At 52.2% G+C, this 19,866-nt stretch overlaps 1 protein-coding gene across 1 annotated transcript in view; it reads left to right on the forward strand.

The window, feature by feature from the left end:
- The window catches only part of LOC131492396 (liprin-alpha-1-like), a 40,496-nt gene that overhangs the window by 19,119 nt on the left and 1,511 nt on the right, over window positions 1-19,866 (forward strand). Inside the window, 5 exon segments of the mRNA XM_058696024.1 lie at window positions 716-792; window positions 1,457-1,560; window positions 15,917-16,063; window positions 16,521-16,579; window positions 19,246-19,356. Coding sequence (XP_058552007.1) covers window positions 716-792; window positions 1,457-1,560; window positions 15,917-16,063; window positions 16,521-16,579; window positions 19,246-19,356 — 498 coding nt within the window.

A 19,866-nucleotide genomic window follows, 5' to 3' on the forward strand; every position in this document is an offset into this window, starting at 1 on the left:
GCAGCCAAGGGACACTGTGTCTCCACCGTGTCGAGCAGACTGTCTGTAAGCTGCCGATGAGTCCGTCAGTTTGTAACCTCAACCGAAATGTCCCCGAGAAGCAGAAGTCAGACCCGAGTGTGGGGTCAGGGGGTTGGGTGCCTTGTCATTTTACACACGTCCCTGTAGATTCCAGCCTTGCATCGCTACCAGAAGTGACAGTGGATTAGGCCACAAGCTCGCTCCATTTCCCCCAAACAAAGAGCTTTGCACAATCGTGCATGGGAGGGCTCCGTGCTCACCAGGGTTTGCCCTGAATGGCGTCAGGAAACAAGCACCTTCCTTCTCAGCTGGCCGTGGTGTATGGTGACATGGTCTGGGTCTCCGCCTCTACCTTCTGTGGCCGGGCTCCTGGTGGTTGGAGGTCCTGGGGAGGGTACACCCCTCGGTGCAGATGGGCTGGGGGTCTCAGTGGGCCCACTGCCCGGACGCGAAACCACCCTTTCCCTGGCGTTAGGCCGATCCTAGGAAGTCGTTTTGGACGCTGCACAAAGCACAGCTCATAGCTTTTCAAATGAGTTGCTGGCTGTCATTTCAGGGTCGTGTGCTCCTCTGTCTGGGTGCACGGTGAACTCATGTCAATCTCCTCTCCACCCCACAGTTGCTGCCTTTGGAGGAAGAGTCACAAGATAGTGTGGCAAGGACATGATGTGAACCATCAGCTCCTTCTTCCCAGAGGTCCCTGAGCTTGGACAGGCTGCAGCAAGGGGCACTGCCCAAGGCCAGCCACGAGGACATCAGGGACGCCACAAAGTAAGGGGCACAGGCATCGTAGGAGATATGCCTGTGGGCTGGTTTTCAGCTCTGAGAACCCTTTGATCTCTCCATGGGGGAGAAAGGGTCGGAACAGCGATTCCAAAGAAAGGCCAATGAACTGAGTTTACGTGCACGGTGTTCTTGGGATACCTGCCTGGGTGCCCTGGGTGTGGCCAGCAGGGCAAAAGGCAGGTGGGAAAGACCAGAGTCTTGTGATGCTGGTGGCTGTAGGGCAACCTCGTTTGCTCAGATCCTACACACCAGCAGTCCTGAGACCTGCCTTTTCCTCCCGGTGGATCCTGGGTGACATGCTCCCTAGGGCTCCTCTCCTGGGCTGCACTGTGCCCTGTGGGGTTGTCAGGAGCCATGCTCTCTTCCCCCCACCCCCACCAGGCAGCTTCAGCAGCCTCTCTGTTACTCGCACCATGTCCTGGGGTGGCTCAGGTGTGCATGTCCTCCGTGCTCCCGGGTCACGGCCAGGGAGGGGTGCTGAGCGTTCTCCACCCAAGGTGCTTGGACTCCAGATATACTTGGGAGGGAGACAGTGTCAGCTCCCAGGGCGCAGCCCTCCCTAGAAGCTGGGGGATTGTGCTTCTAATCACGTGGGGCGGTTGTCGTGCGACGAGCACACGTGGAAGATGCTCTCCTGTGCGTCCCCCAGATCCACAGCCTCTCAGGATGGCCCCTTGAGCAACCTCAGCAACACTAGGAATAACGAGGACTCACTGAACAACGCCCCCAAGAAGAAGGGCGTGTTTGCAGCGTGTGGGTGGTCTTACTGGCCTCATTCCTCTAGATCCGTGGTGTCTCTGCCTGCAGACCCCTCCCCGTGTCGGGAGACCTCCCGTGGCCGTTGACACCCCCCACCTCCCATTTCATCACTCTGCTTCCCCACAGCCACTGAATTGGAGCCACTGAATTGAAAACCCTCCCAAGGTGCCCTGGGACTCAGAAAATTGGGCAGACAAGCTGAAAAACACCAAAAACTTTAAAAAATAAGCATTGTGTTTCTTGTCACCTTGCTGAGCACTTTTCAGCTGTACCTGTTTTGAAAGCAGTAGCTGTTTGTTTGCTCAATATAGTCTATAGCTGCCAAGCAGTATTATGTCCTCCACGCTGAACCTGAGGCTCCTCTGAAACTGTGGGTCCTGGAGGACGTAGAGCACGTATGAAATCTTGAAGGGTCTCGCATGGATTCCCAGTGTACCTTGAGAAGTTGTGCAGGGAGGATATGTTGTGGCTCACGTGAGGGTGTGGCCCCAGAGCACTTGAGTCTGAGCCTGGCTCCTGCACAGTTGGGTTTGGGGCTCTGGGGAAAGTCCATATTAGCATTCCTGTGCTTCCGTTTTCTCACCTGTAACTCGGAACAGTGGGAGCACCTCCGTCACATGGCTTTCAGGAGTGTCTGCATCTAAATATCCACGAGATACTTGCAACACAGAAGCTGCATCACATTATGTGTAACTGCAGCCCCTGTGAGGACCTGGTCACCAGCATTCAGAACCTGTCCTTCATGCTGGTGACCTCTCTGGCGCACTCACTAGGCTGCCCCTGTGTTTCCTTCCCCTGTAGTGTTTGAGTTTCTCTTAAATAGACTCTGACCTTTGCAGTCTAATCAGTACATCTTATTTTCAACTGGTCTCGATTCTGACAACGAGTAACAGCAGTGGGTTTCATTTGCTACCAAGCAGCTGAGGCGCTGTGATGCCCGGGATGGGGGCCCAGAGGAGTGGTGCGGGCATATCTCTCTGGGACTTTCCACTGCAGATCATGTCACACGTGGGTTGACCGTGTCCCAGAGCTGAGTTAAGTGGGTGAAGGAGGCAGGTTGAAACCATATCCCAGTGATCTGACAACTGATAAATAAAAGTGAGCTCTTTTCAACAGAAGAGGTGGTTTGCAGGCTAGCGGGGTGGAGCAGGAGGTGGGCCAAGGGGGCACATTGGGGATGGTGGGACGACGGGACGGGGCCTTGAGCCAGGGCTGAAGTCAGTGGGCTCTGTGATACACCGGACATTAGGCAAGGCGTGTGGCCACTCTTCAATGCCCTGAGAGCCTGCGAGGTCTGGAGTGGGGTGCCTCAAGTCCACACTGGGCCCACAGAGCCCCTCCCCGTAGAGGCCGTTTCCGCTTCAGCCCCCGGACATGTCCGTTGGTTTCTTTCCGTCTGCCTCAATGTAGTCTCCTTCTCAGAACTCATAATAAGGATCATGACCGGCACGCTGTCAGTTGTAGTTCAGGTGAATTGCCGTTATTTCTGTTATTGCTCACAATTCCGTAGGAACCCTCAGGCTTTTGGTTCCCTGGGAATGGAAATTTGTAGAAACTGTTTAACAGTGGTCTGATTTGAATGTCCCTATGTTTGAAGTGTATAAAAGTGTTTTACACTAACTTGGATAGTTGCCACCTGGCTGTATGCAATTTGATACTGAAAGTAGACCTTTTGCTCCTAGAACCATGCTGGGAAAATTCTGTCCCTTAGATGTTGCTGATGTGTTTTCTTTCACATCCTTATATTTTCTGTAATGAAAACACTAATATTTGTGGTAGTGCCTTCTGGTTCTCCCACCCCAGTGCTCCCCGAAATGTGTATTTTTGTAAGTTCAGAGGTAACAAAAAGTGTGGGTTGGCTGCTTTCTGTGTGGAGCCTGCTTTGCGTCGTCATCCTCCTTTCTCTCTGCCCCTTTCTCCTCATACACACTTGTTCTCTCTCTCTGTCTCTCAAACTCTAAAAACAGGGGCGACTGGGTGGCTCAGTCAGTGAGGCATGTGAGTCTTGGTTTCGGCACAGGCCGTGTTCTCACACTTGGTGAATTTGAGCCTCGCGTTGGGCGCAGTGCTGACAGTGGGGAGTTTGCTTAGGATTCTCTCTCCCCCTCTCTCTCTGCCCCTGCTCCACTCTTGCTGTTTCTGTCTCTTTCAAAAATGAAAAAAGAACTATAAAAAAATAAATAAACCAATTAGCTATTGAGACACCAATAGTTTCACAGAGATGAGGAGTTTGGTTTCTTTCATTTTTGCTATTTGACACGGATAGTCTTCAGAAATGTTTTTGACATAACACGTTGGCTGCAGCCTGGGAATAGAGCCTGTAAGTTGTGTTTTGGGGGTAGCCGGATATCTCACTGCAATCCAGGGCCCTGTGCTCTGGAGGAATGTTTCAGTTAATTATTTGAAACGACGCAAAACGTTGCATTCTCCTTCTACAAAACCAGGACTGATTTACTCCCACACCACTACTTAAGACTGTCGTGGTTGCCATAAGAATGAACACATGCTTGTGAGGAGAACAGGGCAAGGGAAAGGGTGCTGTGGGACTGTCCCAGCGTGTGGCACAGTCTGCAGCTTAAAGACTATTTGGAAAGCGAAAAGGTAGTCTCTTCTATGGCAGGAAGGTGATTTCACATAGACAGTGGAGCAGGCCCAGGCAGCCCAGGACTCTGTTGACTTGTGCCCGGTCAGGGTCCTGGCACAAGTGTGGTGGCCCTGTCTCCCTTTACCCCCTGGGACTGCCTTCTGGGCAGGGGGCCCGATGGCTGTCAGGAATGTGGGTAAATACCTGTAAACAAAATTGCAGAGCGAGGTCATTTTAAAGGGCTGGTAACTTTAGTATACACTTTTGTTTTTTAATTTCCAATCAGTCTTGATTTCTGGAGGATGACAAAACTTTAGGAAGGCACCTTCTTGGAGAAAACAGTGTAGACCCAAGGACATTTGTGACTTAGCTGCTGGGTCAGCAGAGACTCTCCCTGCAGACTTCTGGGCCACTTCCTCTCTGTCCTCTATGCAGCCAAAGAAGATGCAGCTGGTCGTCGGTCCGTGACATGCTGACCTGCCCCAGCCCCTCGGCGACGGCGCCACGGGAGGCTCTTTGACTGGAATGTGAACAATGGTGGAGAATGGCCGACTTCGTATGTAACAAGGCTGTGGCGCGCTCAGACTTCAATGATCTATGATGACTCCTAACTTCTGCTTATCTGCTTGAATATTAGTGTGCTCTTCCACCTACTACAGCTAGGCATCGTGGGTGTCCTCAGTGCGTTGGCTCTATCAGAGCCTAGTCCTGGGGGCCTGGGCAGCTTGCCTGGAGTGACCCGCAGAACCTGGGAGCTGATGCTGCGGCAAGCCTGTGCGGGGGGGGACCTGGGCCAGTCCTCCCCCCACCCCTGCCCCACGCCCACCCTGAGCTCCCTGGCACCACAACTCTCAGAAGACCAATCAGGAAGCACTGGGCTCCCACCGCGGGGCAGAGTGCTGGGTGTGCACCCAGGAGGAAGACGCGAGACCCTGGAAATAATGTAGTGCAACTCTAATAAAGGTCTTACTGTTCTTACGGAAATCAACTTTTTACATTTGTTTGTGAACAAGCTTAAAGAGTGGACCTCATTCCCCATTTGTAGATTTTCCTTACGTTTTTTATGTTTATTTATTATTGAGAGACAGAGAGACAGAGCATGAGCATGGGAGGGGCAGAGACAGGAGAAGACACAGATTCCGAAGCAGCCCTCACGAGGCCAACTCAGGAGGCTGTGGCACAAGATCCCTCATAGCTCAGGCGACTCTGGGATGGTTCCTTCCCTCCCCGCCACAGAGAGCTTATGGCCATTGGGTCAAGGGATGGTCGCCCTGACCCGTGGGCCTTGTGTGGAGGGCACAGCTGACAATCGCTGGGATTTCCTCTTCCTGTACTGTCTCTCCCGCCAGGGCCGATCGTTTACTAACTGTGAAGGACACATAGTTACTTTCTGTGGTGTAAGACTTCCCTTCTCCTTTCTGTCAGGGCATAGTTAGGTCATTCTGTGTCTTCCTGTTGAGAACCTTTGCTGGCTGATCGTTAGTTTCTGCACTTCCTGGTCCTTAGTGTTAAGTGTGAGGTTTGGAACAAGAAAGTGCTTCCCTGCGTTTTCCATCTAAGCTTCTGTTTTTTTCCCCACCAAAGCTGGGCAAGCCTTCGGCATCTGCGAGTTTCCGGAAACAGACCAATTCCCCACAGGTACATTAGGTTGCACGCGGTTATTAAAACTTGATTTGGTGAATCCAATGATGCTGAAAAAAGAAATGTCAGTTGAGAAACACACCAAGCACCGAGCAGATGTCCGAGGGGTGTGGCCTCTCTGAGAACACGCGTTAGCCATCCTTGGCTGTGCTCGCCCCATACTGAATGTTCCAGGGCTTGCAGGCCTTTCCACAGACCCGCCAGGTCCCACCGAATACCCTTGACTCTCCTACCGCTACACACTCCTCCTTGAGGCCTCTCTACCCTCATCACTGCTGCCCCTAAGGTCCTTTCTTGTGTGTCACGTCGAGTGTTCCGAATGCAATTGTGACTTCACACTTTCCTCCTCGCCTTTTGTTGGCCGAGTCCTGCTACCTCCCAGGTGGGTGTTCCGTGGTACCAGGAGGGGTCTGTCCCCATGGCCTCTGCAGAGGGGCAGCAGGCGCATGCTCAAGAGGGATTGTTGCCTCCTTCCTGATGATGTGGCTTCACTTGATGGTGTTTCTCAACATCCCTGACGTTCTGCTTTCTCTTACCCCCCTGTCGCTTGAGTCCTCGGTGGGAAGAAGTGGCGTGGATTCTTCTGATTCTCCTCCTTGTCTTCCTGTGGCACCTTTCCCCGTCCTGACTTGAGGCCAGCGCTGTGTCCACACCACCGGGTGCATGGGCAGATTTCAGCGGGAGCAGGGAGGCTCCACCCTGCCCGGCTTTGGTGCTTGCTGGGCCCCATGCCCTGTCCCTTCTCGGTGGATCTTACCTGACTCCTCTTTTAAGAACATTCATCCGTGTACTCCCCAGGCCCCTCCCCAGGGAGTCCAGGGTGGTCTCCAGGTCCTCCACGTAGCTGCACTTACAAAGCCTGCTTTTCCAAATAAAGTCACGTGCACAGGTTCCAGAGATTTGGACATAGAGGGACCATCTCCCCAGTCCACCCGTTTCTGGAGAAGGCCTGCTCTGCCTAGTCCTACCCCGGAGGCATCAGGGTGGAGAGGACGGGCCCAACCCTCCCACGGGGAAGAGGACTCTCGGGTCACATGACAGGCCCTAGACTATCCAGGAAGAAAGCGGAAGATGGAAAATGGTCAAGAGGACCTCTGGCGTGCATCAGGATTACTGCCGGTTGATCTTCTCACTCGAGTGTGGTGTGCCTCTCCTAGCCACGAGCGTGCATGTGCCTGGTGGGGGTGAGTGTTCTCTGCTTTGGTAGAAGGCACTTTCAGGGACCCCTGGACAGGAACCACTCTGGAAAGGCACTAGGACGTGCGGGGGAGACAGTGATGCAGGAGCAAACCATCCTGCCCACACGTGAGAGGAAGCAGCATCAGGCCTGGACGCCAGGATGCCAGCCAGGCTGGGCTGTGGTGAGGGCCAGGTGCAGGGAGGCCTGTGTCCCACTGTGCCGCCTCCAAGGCCCCCGTCCGCTGTGAGCCATGGGCATGGTGGCCGCCCACAGGGTTTCAGGGCACACACACCAGAGCACATCCAGCAGTTAGAGGGTAGGTCAGCCTCGCCTGTGCAACCGGTGGCTGCTGTCCCGCTTGCTTGGATTGTTTTCAGTGCGTCCGGCCAGCCATCCTTAGAGGAGGCGAACAGAACCTTTCTCCCCTGGTGCTGAGGGGAGGCCCACAGCCTAGTCTCTGTGCTTCAGGGCCATGGCTCTGGTTTTCAGGCCAGGATGCTCTCGGAAGCTTAAGTTAAAGCTATTTGTAAACATTTTCAGGAGAATAAAATAATGTCCATTAATTTAAAATTTTTTAATTAGGGTAGCCTGGGGGGCTCAGTTGGTTGAGCGTCTGACTCTTGACCTCGGCTCAGGTCACGATCTCACGGTTTATGGGTTTGAGGCCCGCCTCGAGCCCTGGGCTGACAGCACAGACCCTGCTTGGGATTCTCTCTCTCCCCTCCCCCACTCATGCATGTGCTCTGTCTCCAAGTTATAAAAATAAAGTTACAAAAATTAAAAAAATGTTTCACTTGTAATTAAAGCAGTGAGTAAGGCATTGTCACATAGCAAAAATAGAGGGCTAAGGTTGTCTTAGTCTCCAACATCTTATTTTCTTTTTTATTCATGTTAATTTTTAAATTTCAAAAATGATTTCTTTTGAGAGAGAGGAGAGGGGAGGAGGGTCAGAGAGAGGGAGAGAGAGTCCCAAGCAGGGCCTCCAATGTCAGCACAAACCTGATATGGGAACTTTTTCACCAACAGAGAGATCATGATCTGAGCTGAAATCAAGAGTCAGGTGCTTAATTGACTGAGCCACCCAGGTACTCCTACTTTCGATTTATTTTTAAAGATGTTAAGTAACTTCTGCACAGACCCACGACCCAGGTATCAAGAGTTGTATACTCCCCTGACTGTGGCAGCTGAGTGACCATGGTTTTTGTTTCTTTTACATTTTTTAATGGTTATTTATTTTTGACAGGGAGAGAGAGACACACACAGAGCGCAACTGGGGGAGGGGAAGAGAGTCAGGGAGACACAGAATCCGAAAAAGGCTCCATGCTCTGAGCTGTCACCAAACAGCCCGACCTAGGGCTTGAACTCATGAATCGTGAGATCATGACCTGAGTCGAAGTTGGACACTCAGCCAAGTGAGCCACCGAGGTGCCCCTGTTTTTCATGTTTTGCTCAAAGTGCCACCACACACATCATTTCAAGGAAAACTGTGGCCGAATTGCCCCCACCCTGGTTCTTACTCCCCTCCCTTCCCCATGCGATAGTATTCTAACCGTTTTGTCCCCTTACTTACCTGCTAACTCATGTGTGCTCAGTGTGAGCCCTGGCACATCCACTTCAGATTTACCCAGTGGCATCTAGGTACTAAAGCGATATTTATTGCTCAGCCACGTGGATTGCAAGGAGGACAACACAAAGGGCTCACGGTGCCACCTTATGCTCCGGGATTGACACGTGAACTCACCCACCCTCTGGGAATTCTACGCCCTGGGTTAGGTCAGGGTATGCATCAACGATTAAGTGACCATGTGGGTTGATACTGGTGGAAGATGGGTGATGCATTCATGAGGGTTTACTGTACATCTTCCTTTGGCATTTGTGCAGAAGTTTCTAGAATAGAAAACGTTAGTAGCTGTTCAGGGATCCCCTCCATGCGATAGATGGTCTCAGCCTGGCCCTCACTTTGGATGCTCCCTGGCCCTCACTTTGGAACGTAAGGTAGCCCGGGTTCAAACTTTGAGCTGCACCGGCAGCGGAGACACGTCTCCCATCACAAATCAGCGTGCAAGTCCTACACGTCACGATTCCACCTTGACCTTGCTTTCACATTTTGATTCGTGTGACATCAGGATGCTTCCTACAAGTGGTGATGTCTTAGACCTGCTGAAACGTGGCCTATGATGACATCAAAGTCACGATGGGAGGTAGTTGCTTGTCTCCAACTCCCTTTGAGAGGTGGAGTCTAAGGCCTCCCCTTGAGCCTGGGCCGGCCTCAGTGACATGCTTGACCAAATGGATGTGTAGATGGGATGCTCCGGGAACCTGTGGTTCTTGAGTGTGACAGAGTTGCTCACAGATGGAAGCGGTGCGTGCTTGGCACTGGCTTGTTTCTAGGGGAAGAGAGGACTTGATTTCTCTACTCTGTAATTCCTAACAATGCAGTGCCTGTCGAGGTTGGTGTATCATTTGTGGGAGTCGGTGGCTTGATGAATTGGTGTCTTGGTCTCTCTGCAGTCGCAGTGACCGTTCATGAGAAGTGCAGCTGGCTTCTCCCTTGTTCCCCGAGTCACCCTGCTCTAATCCAGACAGCAGTCCCTGTGCTGTGCTTGTCTCTCAGCTTCATCACAGTCCCTTCAGAGAGGTTTCCTTGGGTTATTTATATATTTTTTCATGTCTATTTATTTTTGAGAGAGGGAGATAGGATGTGAGAAGGGGAGGAGCAGAGAGAGAGGGAGACACAGAATCAGAAGCAGGCTTCAGGCTCCCGGCTTACAGCCCAGAGGTGGACGCAGGGCTCGAACCCACAAACCTCGAGATCATGACCTGAGTCGAAAGTTGGACGCTTAATCTGGTTAGTCACGCAGGTGGCCCTTTTGTGTGTGTTTGGGCGGGGGGTGGGGTGGGTGGGTGTGTGTGGATGTGTGTGTTTGCGAGTGTGAGTATGTGTTTAACTTACAGTAATAGATTTTTTTCACTTGTAGCAAAGTCCTCATTTACAAGGAACAAACATTGGAGGCCATGAGAAGATGTATGCTGGCAGGTTGCAGTAATGATTTCTGTTGGCACGAAGAGAAAACTTTATGCAGCTATAAATCTTTGGAAGCTTGTTATTTTCTGTATTTTCTCAATGTGTCTGAAAACCAGTTGAGCTATTTCGTTAGCCAAATGCACTTCCTCCTTCCCTCCTTCGGATTTCTTCACAAAGCCGTGTGAAGTGTGAAAGGATGTCCTGGAGTCCTGGAAAGGTCTGCACGCCTGACGACTTGCCCTGGCGGCAGACGTCCTCCTGACGTTTTTACTCTTCATCGTGTTACACACGGATCCCTCCAGATGCCTGGGAGTTCCTCAGTGGATCGCTGGGTTTCAGAGAGAGACCTGTGAGCAGCCTCTCACCTTCCGCCGGGAAGAAAGGTCTGTGCCTTATCAAAATGAATCAAATCTTGCCATTTGCAGTTACATGCATGGAACTGGAGGATATTATGCTAAGTGAAATTAGTCAGAGAAAGACAAAAATCATATGACTTCACTCATATGAGGACTTCAAGAGACAAAAGGGATGAACATAAGGGAAGGGAGACAAAACTAATATAAAAACAGGGAGGGGGACAAAACAGAAGAGACTCATAAATATGGAGAACACACTGAGGGATACTGGAGGGGTTGTGAGGGGGGGATGAGCTAAATGGGTAAAGGGCACTAAGGAATGTACTCCTGAAATCATTGTTGCAGTATATGCTAACCAATTTGGAGGTAAATTATAAAACAAAACAAAACAAAACAAAAACAGAAAATTAAAACAAAAAAGAAAAGTCTGTGCCTTGTCACCATGGTATTCCTTCCCCTCAGACCACAGCAGTGAGTCCCTGGGCAAGGATGGGGAGGGGATTCTCCCTTTGGGTGTGCGGAGATCAGATCAGGATAGAAATTTTTTCTGGGAGGATATTTTGTTGTTTATAAGGTAAAGTCAAGAGGGCGCCTGGCTGGCTCTGTTGGACCAGCATGTGACTCTTGATCTCGGGGTCACAGGGTCGTGAGATTGAGTCCCACGTTAGGTGTAGAGATTACCTATCAATCAATCAATCAATCAATCAATCAATATAAATAAATGACATTTAAAAAATCCAGCTCCGTTTCCTCTGTTGCCTGTGGTTTTCAAAGAGAACTCAGGAGCTGGGGAGCAGGAGCATATGGACTGTGGGCATGGCTGCCAGGCAGGATGTGAGGAATCAGGCACAGGTGCTCACCCTGCCCTCTGATGAGGCTGGCTTCCAGAAGGGCCAGGAATGGTGTGGCCTTGCCGAGTTTTCCTCATGAGTCTAGAACAACAGGCAAAGCCCTCTTTCACCTTCACCCTCCGGGAGATTTAGCCTCACCGGCCCTCCCCAGAGACCCTGTCCTTTTGTGTGACAGTTTCCCCTGGTCCGAACTGCAGGCAGCTTAAGTCGTGCATGCAGTTGGGTGGCCTCTTCCCAGCTCGGGGCCATGGGGCACACTTGACTGGAGAGGCAGAGACTGTGTACAAATCACACAACTTCCGGTCTGCCATTGTTTCGTTTGTGAATGGGCGCCCCGGCGAGACACTGCCTGGTTTCCCCTCCCAGGACTGAGATTTGAGTCTGATGTTTAAAACCGCGTCCACAGTAGATTGCATCTGGGAAATTCGTGCCAGGCTTAGGATACCTAGAGAGACGGGAGCGAGATTTGAGGTGGCCTTGAAGGGACAGTGTGGATCCTGCCTTACCTGCTAGCAAACTGTTGCCCTTTCAGGGCACAGTGACAGGGGTCGCATCTGGGCACTTGAGAGCTGTGCCCTGATTTGCCCCTCGCTGCCATCCCGGATTTGGACTTGAGACCCAGTAGAGCTGGAGGGGGCGGGTCCACACAGGCTTTTGTTCTGGCTGAATTCAAGCCCCAGGAGCACCCCAGTGTGGCACCCCAAAAAGCACCCACTGGGTGTCCCCAGTTGAGACACATGGGTGTAGTTTCCCCTTGATCGACTTAAAATAGTGTTTCATTTGCTTCCTGGCCCAGGTGAAGTCTTACTAGTACTGGTGTGGAAAACGAGTCGGTTCTCATACATAGTTTCTCTTGAAACCCGTGAAAGTTCGATTTTACATTTGCGGGTGGGAAGAGTCTTGTCCTGTTCAGGTGTGAGTCTGCTGTCCTTGGTCTCGGTGCCAGATGGACCCTTCTAGCACTCATGTGCTGGAGGTGGAGGGGACAGCACATCCTCTGAGATTCCCAGTAGGAGAAAAGTCCACATTGTACCAGCCAGATATTTCCCCCGCGAGGTGTGAAGCAGCCCTCCAAGAAATCACTTGAAAAAACGGACACGATTGTCAGAGCCTGAGTTAGGGATGTCACTATTACCCTTCCAGGAAGTACTTGAAATCAAAATGATTCCTGTTGTTTCTTTGAAGTGAGAAAGTCCATGGAACCGAGGAATCGCTCACGTTGTTGGGCTCCTTCATGTTTGGACAACACTATTGTCATGACTTAGTGAAGGCATGTTTTCTTTCTTACTTGCTTGCTTTCTTTACTTTATTGATGTTTATTAATGAGAGAGAGAGAGAGAGAGAGAGAGAGAGCCACAACGGGGGAGGGGCAGGGAGCGAGGGAGACAGAGGATCCAAAGTGGGTTCTGCACTGACAGCGCAGACCCAATGTGGGGCTGGGACTCATGAGTGGCAATATAATGACCTCAGCCAAAGTCGGATGCTTAACAGACTGAGGCCCCCAGGTGCCCCTGGATGGGTGCATTCTTAATGGATGACTTAACTGCATGGGTGACTTTTTGTTTTCCAGAACATTTTCTTAACTGAATTGAAGCCGGAATGTTTCTGATGGTCTCAGATGCCCTTTGAAAGCAGTGTTAGAAATGCCACATGATGTTTCTTTTGTGTCTGATGTAGTCATTCCTGCACGGGGTTGTGGGTGGGCATTTGGTGGCCCGGCTGCCCAGCCCCCCCAAGCTTAGAGCTGTCACACTGTGGCCAGAGAGCTTGTTGTGGCCTCTGAGAGCCGTTCTCCCAGGTGTCCCTGACCCCGGGCCCTGCTCTTTCAGATGTGGAATCTTAGGAAGGCCACACCATGTCCATTCCCCAGGGAGAGGGGGTGCTGATGAGACCCATGGGAGACTGACCCTATTTTGTGCTATGAGTCACCAGTGTCCTTCTGTCTCCTTTTTCCCAAAGGTGATTTTCCTCTTGTTTTCATTTGGGTTTTGTGTTTCTTACAATCCCCTGTGTGGGCTTCACTCCTCATTGACTACACTTTTCTGAATGATGTAAGTGGAAAGGAGCAGAGATGGGGGCCAAGACCGTGAAAGTTTCTGGGCACCATGAGCACATCAAGGAAGAGACTATCTTGGGGCGCCTGGGTGGCGCAGTCGGTTAAGCGTCCGACTTCAGCCAGGTCACGATCTCGCGGTCCGTGAGTTCCAGCCCCGCGTCGGGCTCTGGGCTGATGGCTCGGAGCCTGGAGCCTGTTTCCGATTCTGTGTCTCCCTCTGTCTCTGCCCCTCCCCCGTTCATGCTCTGTGTCTCTCTGTCCCAAAAATAAATAAAAAAAACGTTGAAAAAAAAAAAAAGGAAGAGACTATCTTAATGCTGGTGTGAAATTGGTCTTTTGAAAGGCAGAGACACAGACCAGGGGGACACAGCTTTCCTGTGAACCCACACTGGCACGACTTGGTCTGTCTTGGGAGCTGATGTTCCCACAACACATGACTCTGTGCTTCTATACATGTGTTCGCGTAGGTACGTGGTGGCTTAGAATCTCCCATCACAAACAATATTGATGATTCCAGCATCTTGTCTTCAAGAGGGGAGATTTCATCAAGGACTCGTTCACCTACGCTCTCTGCAAGTGGGTGTTCCTGCCACACACCATGTCTTTGAATACTTTCGAACTTAAACTCCCCTCCACGACTCTAATTTTCCTGCTTTGTCACTGCACGTGGGGTATACTGGGGAGCTGCTTTCTAAGCCCCATATTCTCATGAAAAGCCCCAAATAGGAGAGCCGAGGGATTGTCCCGTGGGAGAGCGGGCCCTGCACCTGACTCGGCATGGCCTTACGCTGCCACCTCTCCCGGTGGTGTTTCCTAGTCAGGAAGTGTAGGTAAAAGGAACCTTGAAACTGTGCTCAGACTTTTCTTTAGGTTGCACCGACTTCCGATTGGACCTTCCCGTCCCTACTGTGAGGGACCATCCCTCTGATCTGTTTGGTCACCTGTGGTGCTTGACTTCCTTGGCCCCAATATCTTTCAGGAAAATGAAGCTGTTCTTGGCTGAGGCAGAGCCAGGAAATCATCCCCAAAAGAGTGCGAAGTCTGTCGTGTGGGTATTTTAGACACAAGTGTAGGTTCCTCCCTGACTTGCTGAGCCCACACCTCCACAGAAGCCACGTGAGAATGTGGAGGCCCTGGGAGCCGACTCCCGAGCCGGTGAAGTCACCATTGCTCTCATCGTCGTTTCTGTTCCCATGGCTTTGAAACATGCTGGATGTTGGGAGAACCCCTGGGACAGTTGTGGGCACCCTGTGGCCGTTCCAGGTGTTGGAGCCGGTTCTACCCCCATCACCATTCCCAAGGACACTGGGCAGTGGCCAGGGCTGGTTTGCTTTTTCGCTATACCCTGGGATTGCCATCCAGATGTGTGGACGTGGTGACCCCTGGACAGCCCTGTGGGGTGGTCTTTGTGCCATTTTGTGGTCCCCTGATTGTGACAGCTCTAAAGGCTTCTTGACATGCCATATTTTGACCACAGCTTGGGATCTGCTTCACTATTCCCAGTGTTAAATGTAGAAAGGGGCTTTAGATGATAAATTCTGATAGTCTCTTAGGTCACCTTCGAATATGTAAGAATATGTAAACCCAGTAGTACTTCAAGTAAAGAGATGCTGTCTAAACATTTTGCCTCACTGTCTTTGACTAGTGTCCTCAGAGTCTCTGCGATGTGGGATTGTTGACTTGCTTTCCCCCTCTGCTATGAGCTGAGGCTTGCAAAGTGCTTCTCCTAATCCCGCTACCTGATGAAAGAGAACCTTTTCTCCATAAGAATATAGAAAATTCCCATTTTAGTACAGCTACTCTTGGATTTGGGATGACTCCCTCTGTGCTCCGGGCGGAGCACATTAGTTTCTGTTTTCCCTGTAAACTTGACTCTGAGTCCTACTGACAAGATGGGCCTGGCAGACTAAGGGGAGACTGGCAAAGGCAGGGACTGGGGGTGTGGAGGAATGGGGCCTAGTGGTGTAGAGATCCCACCACGTGACCTCACGTGTCATCTTAGAAGGCACCGACAGCCTCCCACCTTCCCAGTTCTGTCTCTTCTCTTCTCTTCTTCTCTCTTCTCTTCTCTTCTCTTCCCTTCCCTTCCCTTCCCTTCCCTTCCCTTCCCTTCTCTTCTCTTCTCTTCCCTTCCCTTCCCTTCCCTTCCCTTCCCTTCCCTTCTCTTCTCTTCCCTTCCCTTCCCTTCCCTTCCCTTCCCTTCCCTTCCCTTCCCTTCCTTCCCTTCAAGCATACAGAAGTTGAGAGAGAATGATTTTTAAGAACACCAGACCCTCAAGGAAAAGAGCTTGAAAGAGGAACAAAAGCCTCTCATGGTTATGGCAGGAAGTTCGGCATGTGGCAGGACTGGATGGACAAGGTCAGTGTTGGCATCATGTGCCTTTTCACTGCGGGCACAGAGTTGGCGAAGTGGGGGCTCAGACTTCTTGCAGAAGAGCGTTGAGTCCATGCGCTGAAGGTGAGATCCTCCTCTGTTGACTGACCTTTCTCATGAGGTGTTCCTGCATTTTAGAAGCTCTTTTAGGATTCTCATGTGTGCCGGGGTGTGGGCAATGTGGCAGAAGGCCTTACTGGGGGGTGGTGGGGGGGGCTCTGGGTGGAGGACAGAAGCCCAGAAGCATCTTGAGTGTGGGTGTTGGTGTCACTGCTGCCCCCAGTTCACCACGAGCCTAATCTGTGCCAGTCTGTAGACCAGAACCAGATCAGAGACTCTCCTTCACGGCATAGGAGAGCCTTCAGCCAGCTGGTGCCAGAACCAGACCTGGGGCTGTCCTTCAGTGTGCGGGCGAGGCTTCAGCCAGCAGGTGCTTTGCTGTCCTTCAGGCAGTGACGACCTTGACAGAACAGTCTAACCTGGCCCTCTGTGTAGAGTCACTTCCCGTGAGTCCAGGAGAGAGCACTCACTGAGGACAGTGGGCGAGCCTCCTCTGCCATCCAGCTATAGGGCTCAGCATGGTTGACTGCACACATCAACCTTTGGTGGCACTTTGCATCCTCTGTCCTGAGACACCCGGAGTTCGTCCGCTCTATTCCACGCCACATGCAAGAGACTACGGTGTAGCGGGGTGATGTGTTACATGTTTCTCCAGGGAGGTACCTGTATACATTTGCAGACCTCCCTGTAGATGTGAATTTCCCAGTTTGAGCAGTGTCTCTTATTCTGGCCCAACAGATGTCTGCCTCTGTTATGCACAGAAGGGAAGCCATCAGCTGATACGGAATTTCTGGTCTATAATTCTAACCTATCCCTTGTAATTCCAGATGCTGCTCAGATCGGACTCAGTGTTGAGCCAAGTGCAGAACTGCACCACTGGGTCACAGTGAGCCACGCTGAACTGTGTTCACACAGAGCATATATTTAGGGGGTCCTAAGGGCACCGAACACCAGGTCTGGAATTTGCCTACGCTGGGGTTGGACCAAGAGTGAGCTACAGGAAACAGACAGGGACGTTTCCTGGTGTGACTGTCATTCCCGGAGATACCTAGACAGGCAGAGTGGGGAGTGGAATCATCTTTGGATTCTACAAAGTTGCCTGGTTGCCTTTTGCAGTACAAACAGACAACCCGTCACCGCCCGTGTGCTTGGGACAGTGAGAGAAACAGGTTGAAGCCTTTCCTTCCGGAAACAAAGCCTGTGCCCATGGGGTTGTAGGGATTTGAAACGGAGAGAAATTCATGGTCTGTCTGGGTCTCTAGCTCTGGGTTGGCAAAATGACACATTGGGGCAAACAATGAATCTATCAAGGAGAAACTTGATGGCAGTAACAACAAAGCTGTCACTGCTGGTTTCTCTGCTTCTGTTGTCCTCTCAACACCTTGGGCTCTGTCCTTACTGGACCCCGAAGCTTCCCTGAGGAGCCCTCCTTCCCGCCAGCCTGTCTGCAGCTGCCTTTCCCCCGTGTCTTCTGCCTGTGGTCCTTCACTCACCCTGGACATTACTGTATTTCCGTGGAGGCTCTCTGGGGCTGGGGCCTGTCTTCCTTACCTCGTGCCTGGCCTGGCACCGTGCAGGCGCTCAGCGATATCTCATGAGTTACCAGCCGCTGCGGTGATGGTACCCAGACAGCTGACGGAACTGCCCAGGTGTCTACACCTGGTATAGTGGGGACTGCCCTTACAGACGAATTTGGTGGGGTGCTGCCATGGGCTCACAGCCCCTCTCTCCGTGCCTCCCTGCACCTGTAGGCAAGTTGGCTTCCAGCTCTTCCAGATTGGACCAACTTGTCAGAAATCTAGGTGGCTCAGTCTATTATGTGTCTGAGTCCCGGTTTCGGCTCAGGTCATGATCTCACGGTTCCTGGGTTTGAGCACTGCATCGGGCTGTCTCCTGTCAGTGCAGAGCCTCCTAGGGATTCTCTCTCTCTCAATATCTCTGCACTCCCTGAAATGCTCTGTCTTTGTCTCAGTCAAAATAAAAAATAAAGTTTAAAAAATGAGATTCAAAAACACATATCTCTGAAGTTCTTTGTAACCTGTCCTCTCTGAGTTGGAAAGAGCCCTGAGATCCCTGTGTTAAGATTTGAGGAGAATGTGATGGAGTCTTGGAGAGGAAAACTCTGCTCAGGCAGGCACTGTTTGCACGAGTGTGGCCTGGGCAGGTGTGGCAGCCGCCAGGCCCAGTGCGCACTGCTGTCTGGCATCCAGCCCTTGTCTGCGGGTGAGCCAGTGAGGTGGACCTCATTCCTGCTCTCGCTCCTCGGCTCGTTCCTGGCCTCGGCCAAACCTCCTGCCTGGGCCATGAGACTAGGCTTCCAGACCACGCCCTCCCTGGTGCTGATGCCTAGTTATAGGCATGATTTTCTCAGTTGGATCAACCTGTTTTGATTAAAGAAAAAACTTGGAAAAATTGCCACTCTGCCTGTCTGGCAGTACTCTTAGAAAAGCTCTCTTACAACTCCTTTCTGCTAAGTTTTGTGCTGGGGAGTCCCTTCCGCAGGCTGTCCTCCAGGGGAGCTTTGTCAGCACTTTTGAGTAAAAACCCAGAGGCTGTGGGAGGCCAGTGTGCCTCAGGTCTCCAGGCAGGATGGACATCAGAGCAGAGCCGGGGAGGGGAGAGAGTGGCAGGGCTCCGAAGTTTGGAATAAACCTCGCCACTCTCTCCCTTGAACTGTGCTGAGAAGGGCCTCCTGATTTCCTCTTCACCCCGGCCTCTCCTGACCCAGGTATCTTGTACGGCCCTGGAGAGACCAGGTGGAGGGGTGTGTATGTGCCGTGTCCCAGGCAGTAAGAGGGAAGGTTCAGATGCCCGCACTGGGTCACACGTCTGGGCCGTCCACACTGGGGACAGAGCCTGGTACTGGGAGGCCAGGCAGGGCCGGGGCTGCCTGGGAGCTCGGTAGTCCATATTTTCAGCTTTGGAGGATGTGGGACATCTGGCATTTACTGAACTTGGTGGGCAGATCTCAGAAACGGGCTTGTATATAAATGCTCGGTGGGGGCTGCATTCCAGAAGCTTTGTTTGCAAAGTGCTGTGATGCCCGGGTAGCTGGTCCCACCGAGGCCAGAGTGGCGGGAAGCCTAGACTTTCCTGCGTGGCAGACCCTGTATGTGGATAGAGCAGGCGTTGCAATTGCAGTTTCTGTGTAGAGTGGTGGAGTGCATGGTGTCACCAAGAGCGTGAGTCTGTCTCCGCCTGTCGCCGCAAATCTCTGGTCCTCATTCCTATGCCACACGGTGGGCAAGTGCCTCGCTTTACAGAGCTAGCGATTGTATCGCCATCTGTGGGTGCCAGGTGTCAGACTCGGCTGGGGAGGGTCCCGGCCTCGTGGCCCTTTCCCCACGCCCCTCAGATCACAATCCCCACCTGGTAGGGTCTTGGCTGGCTTCCGGGATCCCTCCTCCACCAGCTTGCACACAGAGCCTGTTCCCAGGAGGAGCCCTGGTGTGGACAAAGGTGGGGGCCTGTTCCCCGAGGACCATGCCCGGGGGTGTCTGATACAGCTGCTATGCCCGGCAGCTGACACCTTTGCTCTGTGACCTGTTTCAGTCAGCTGTCGGCCACGAGTATCAGTCGAAGCTCTCCAAGCACTCGTCCCAGATCCAGTCCATCAGGGGCATTGGAGGCAAGTTTGGTGTCCAGGTGGGCAGAGTTGACCAGGTGAGTGAGGCGTCATGGGAACCAGAGTGCAGGTGACGGAGCCCCTCCCTCTAGACCAGGGAATGCACTGGGCCTCTCGAGATAGCACCTCGACTCAGGCCTGTGGGGTGCCGTCCAGGTGCAGAGCTTCTAGAAGCCCCCCGCCCCAGTCCCTGACTCAGATGATGTTCCAGGTTAACAAGTGAGAAGAGGAACACTGTTTCTTGTAGAAATCCCCCACATTGGTATCTACAGATCACATAGACCAGGGACAGACAGCCTTCCACTGCCTAAGACCGTGCCCGTGGGGACCATTTCTAACCAGGCTCCCTGCATGGGTATCACTGTGACCCGGTGGTGTTCAGGGCAGACATGGCAGAGTGCCGCACACGTGCCCGTTTCCAGGGCTAAGGCCCGGTGTCCTGGCGCCTCTGGGCCTCAGTCTCTCAGTCTCTGACTGAGGGCCGTGTATACCCTGTTTTACATCACAGCAGTTGGGTTTTGGAGTTAACCCTCTGTCTGCATTCAGGC

This window comes from Neofelis nebulosa, chromosome 13, assembly GCF_028018385.1.
Source record: "Neofelis nebulosa isolate mNeoNeb1 chromosome 13, mNeoNeb1.pri, whole genome shotgun sequence".
Classification (NCBI taxonomy): Eukaryota; Metazoa; Chordata; class Mammalia; order Carnivora; family Felidae; genus Neofelis; species Neofelis nebulosa.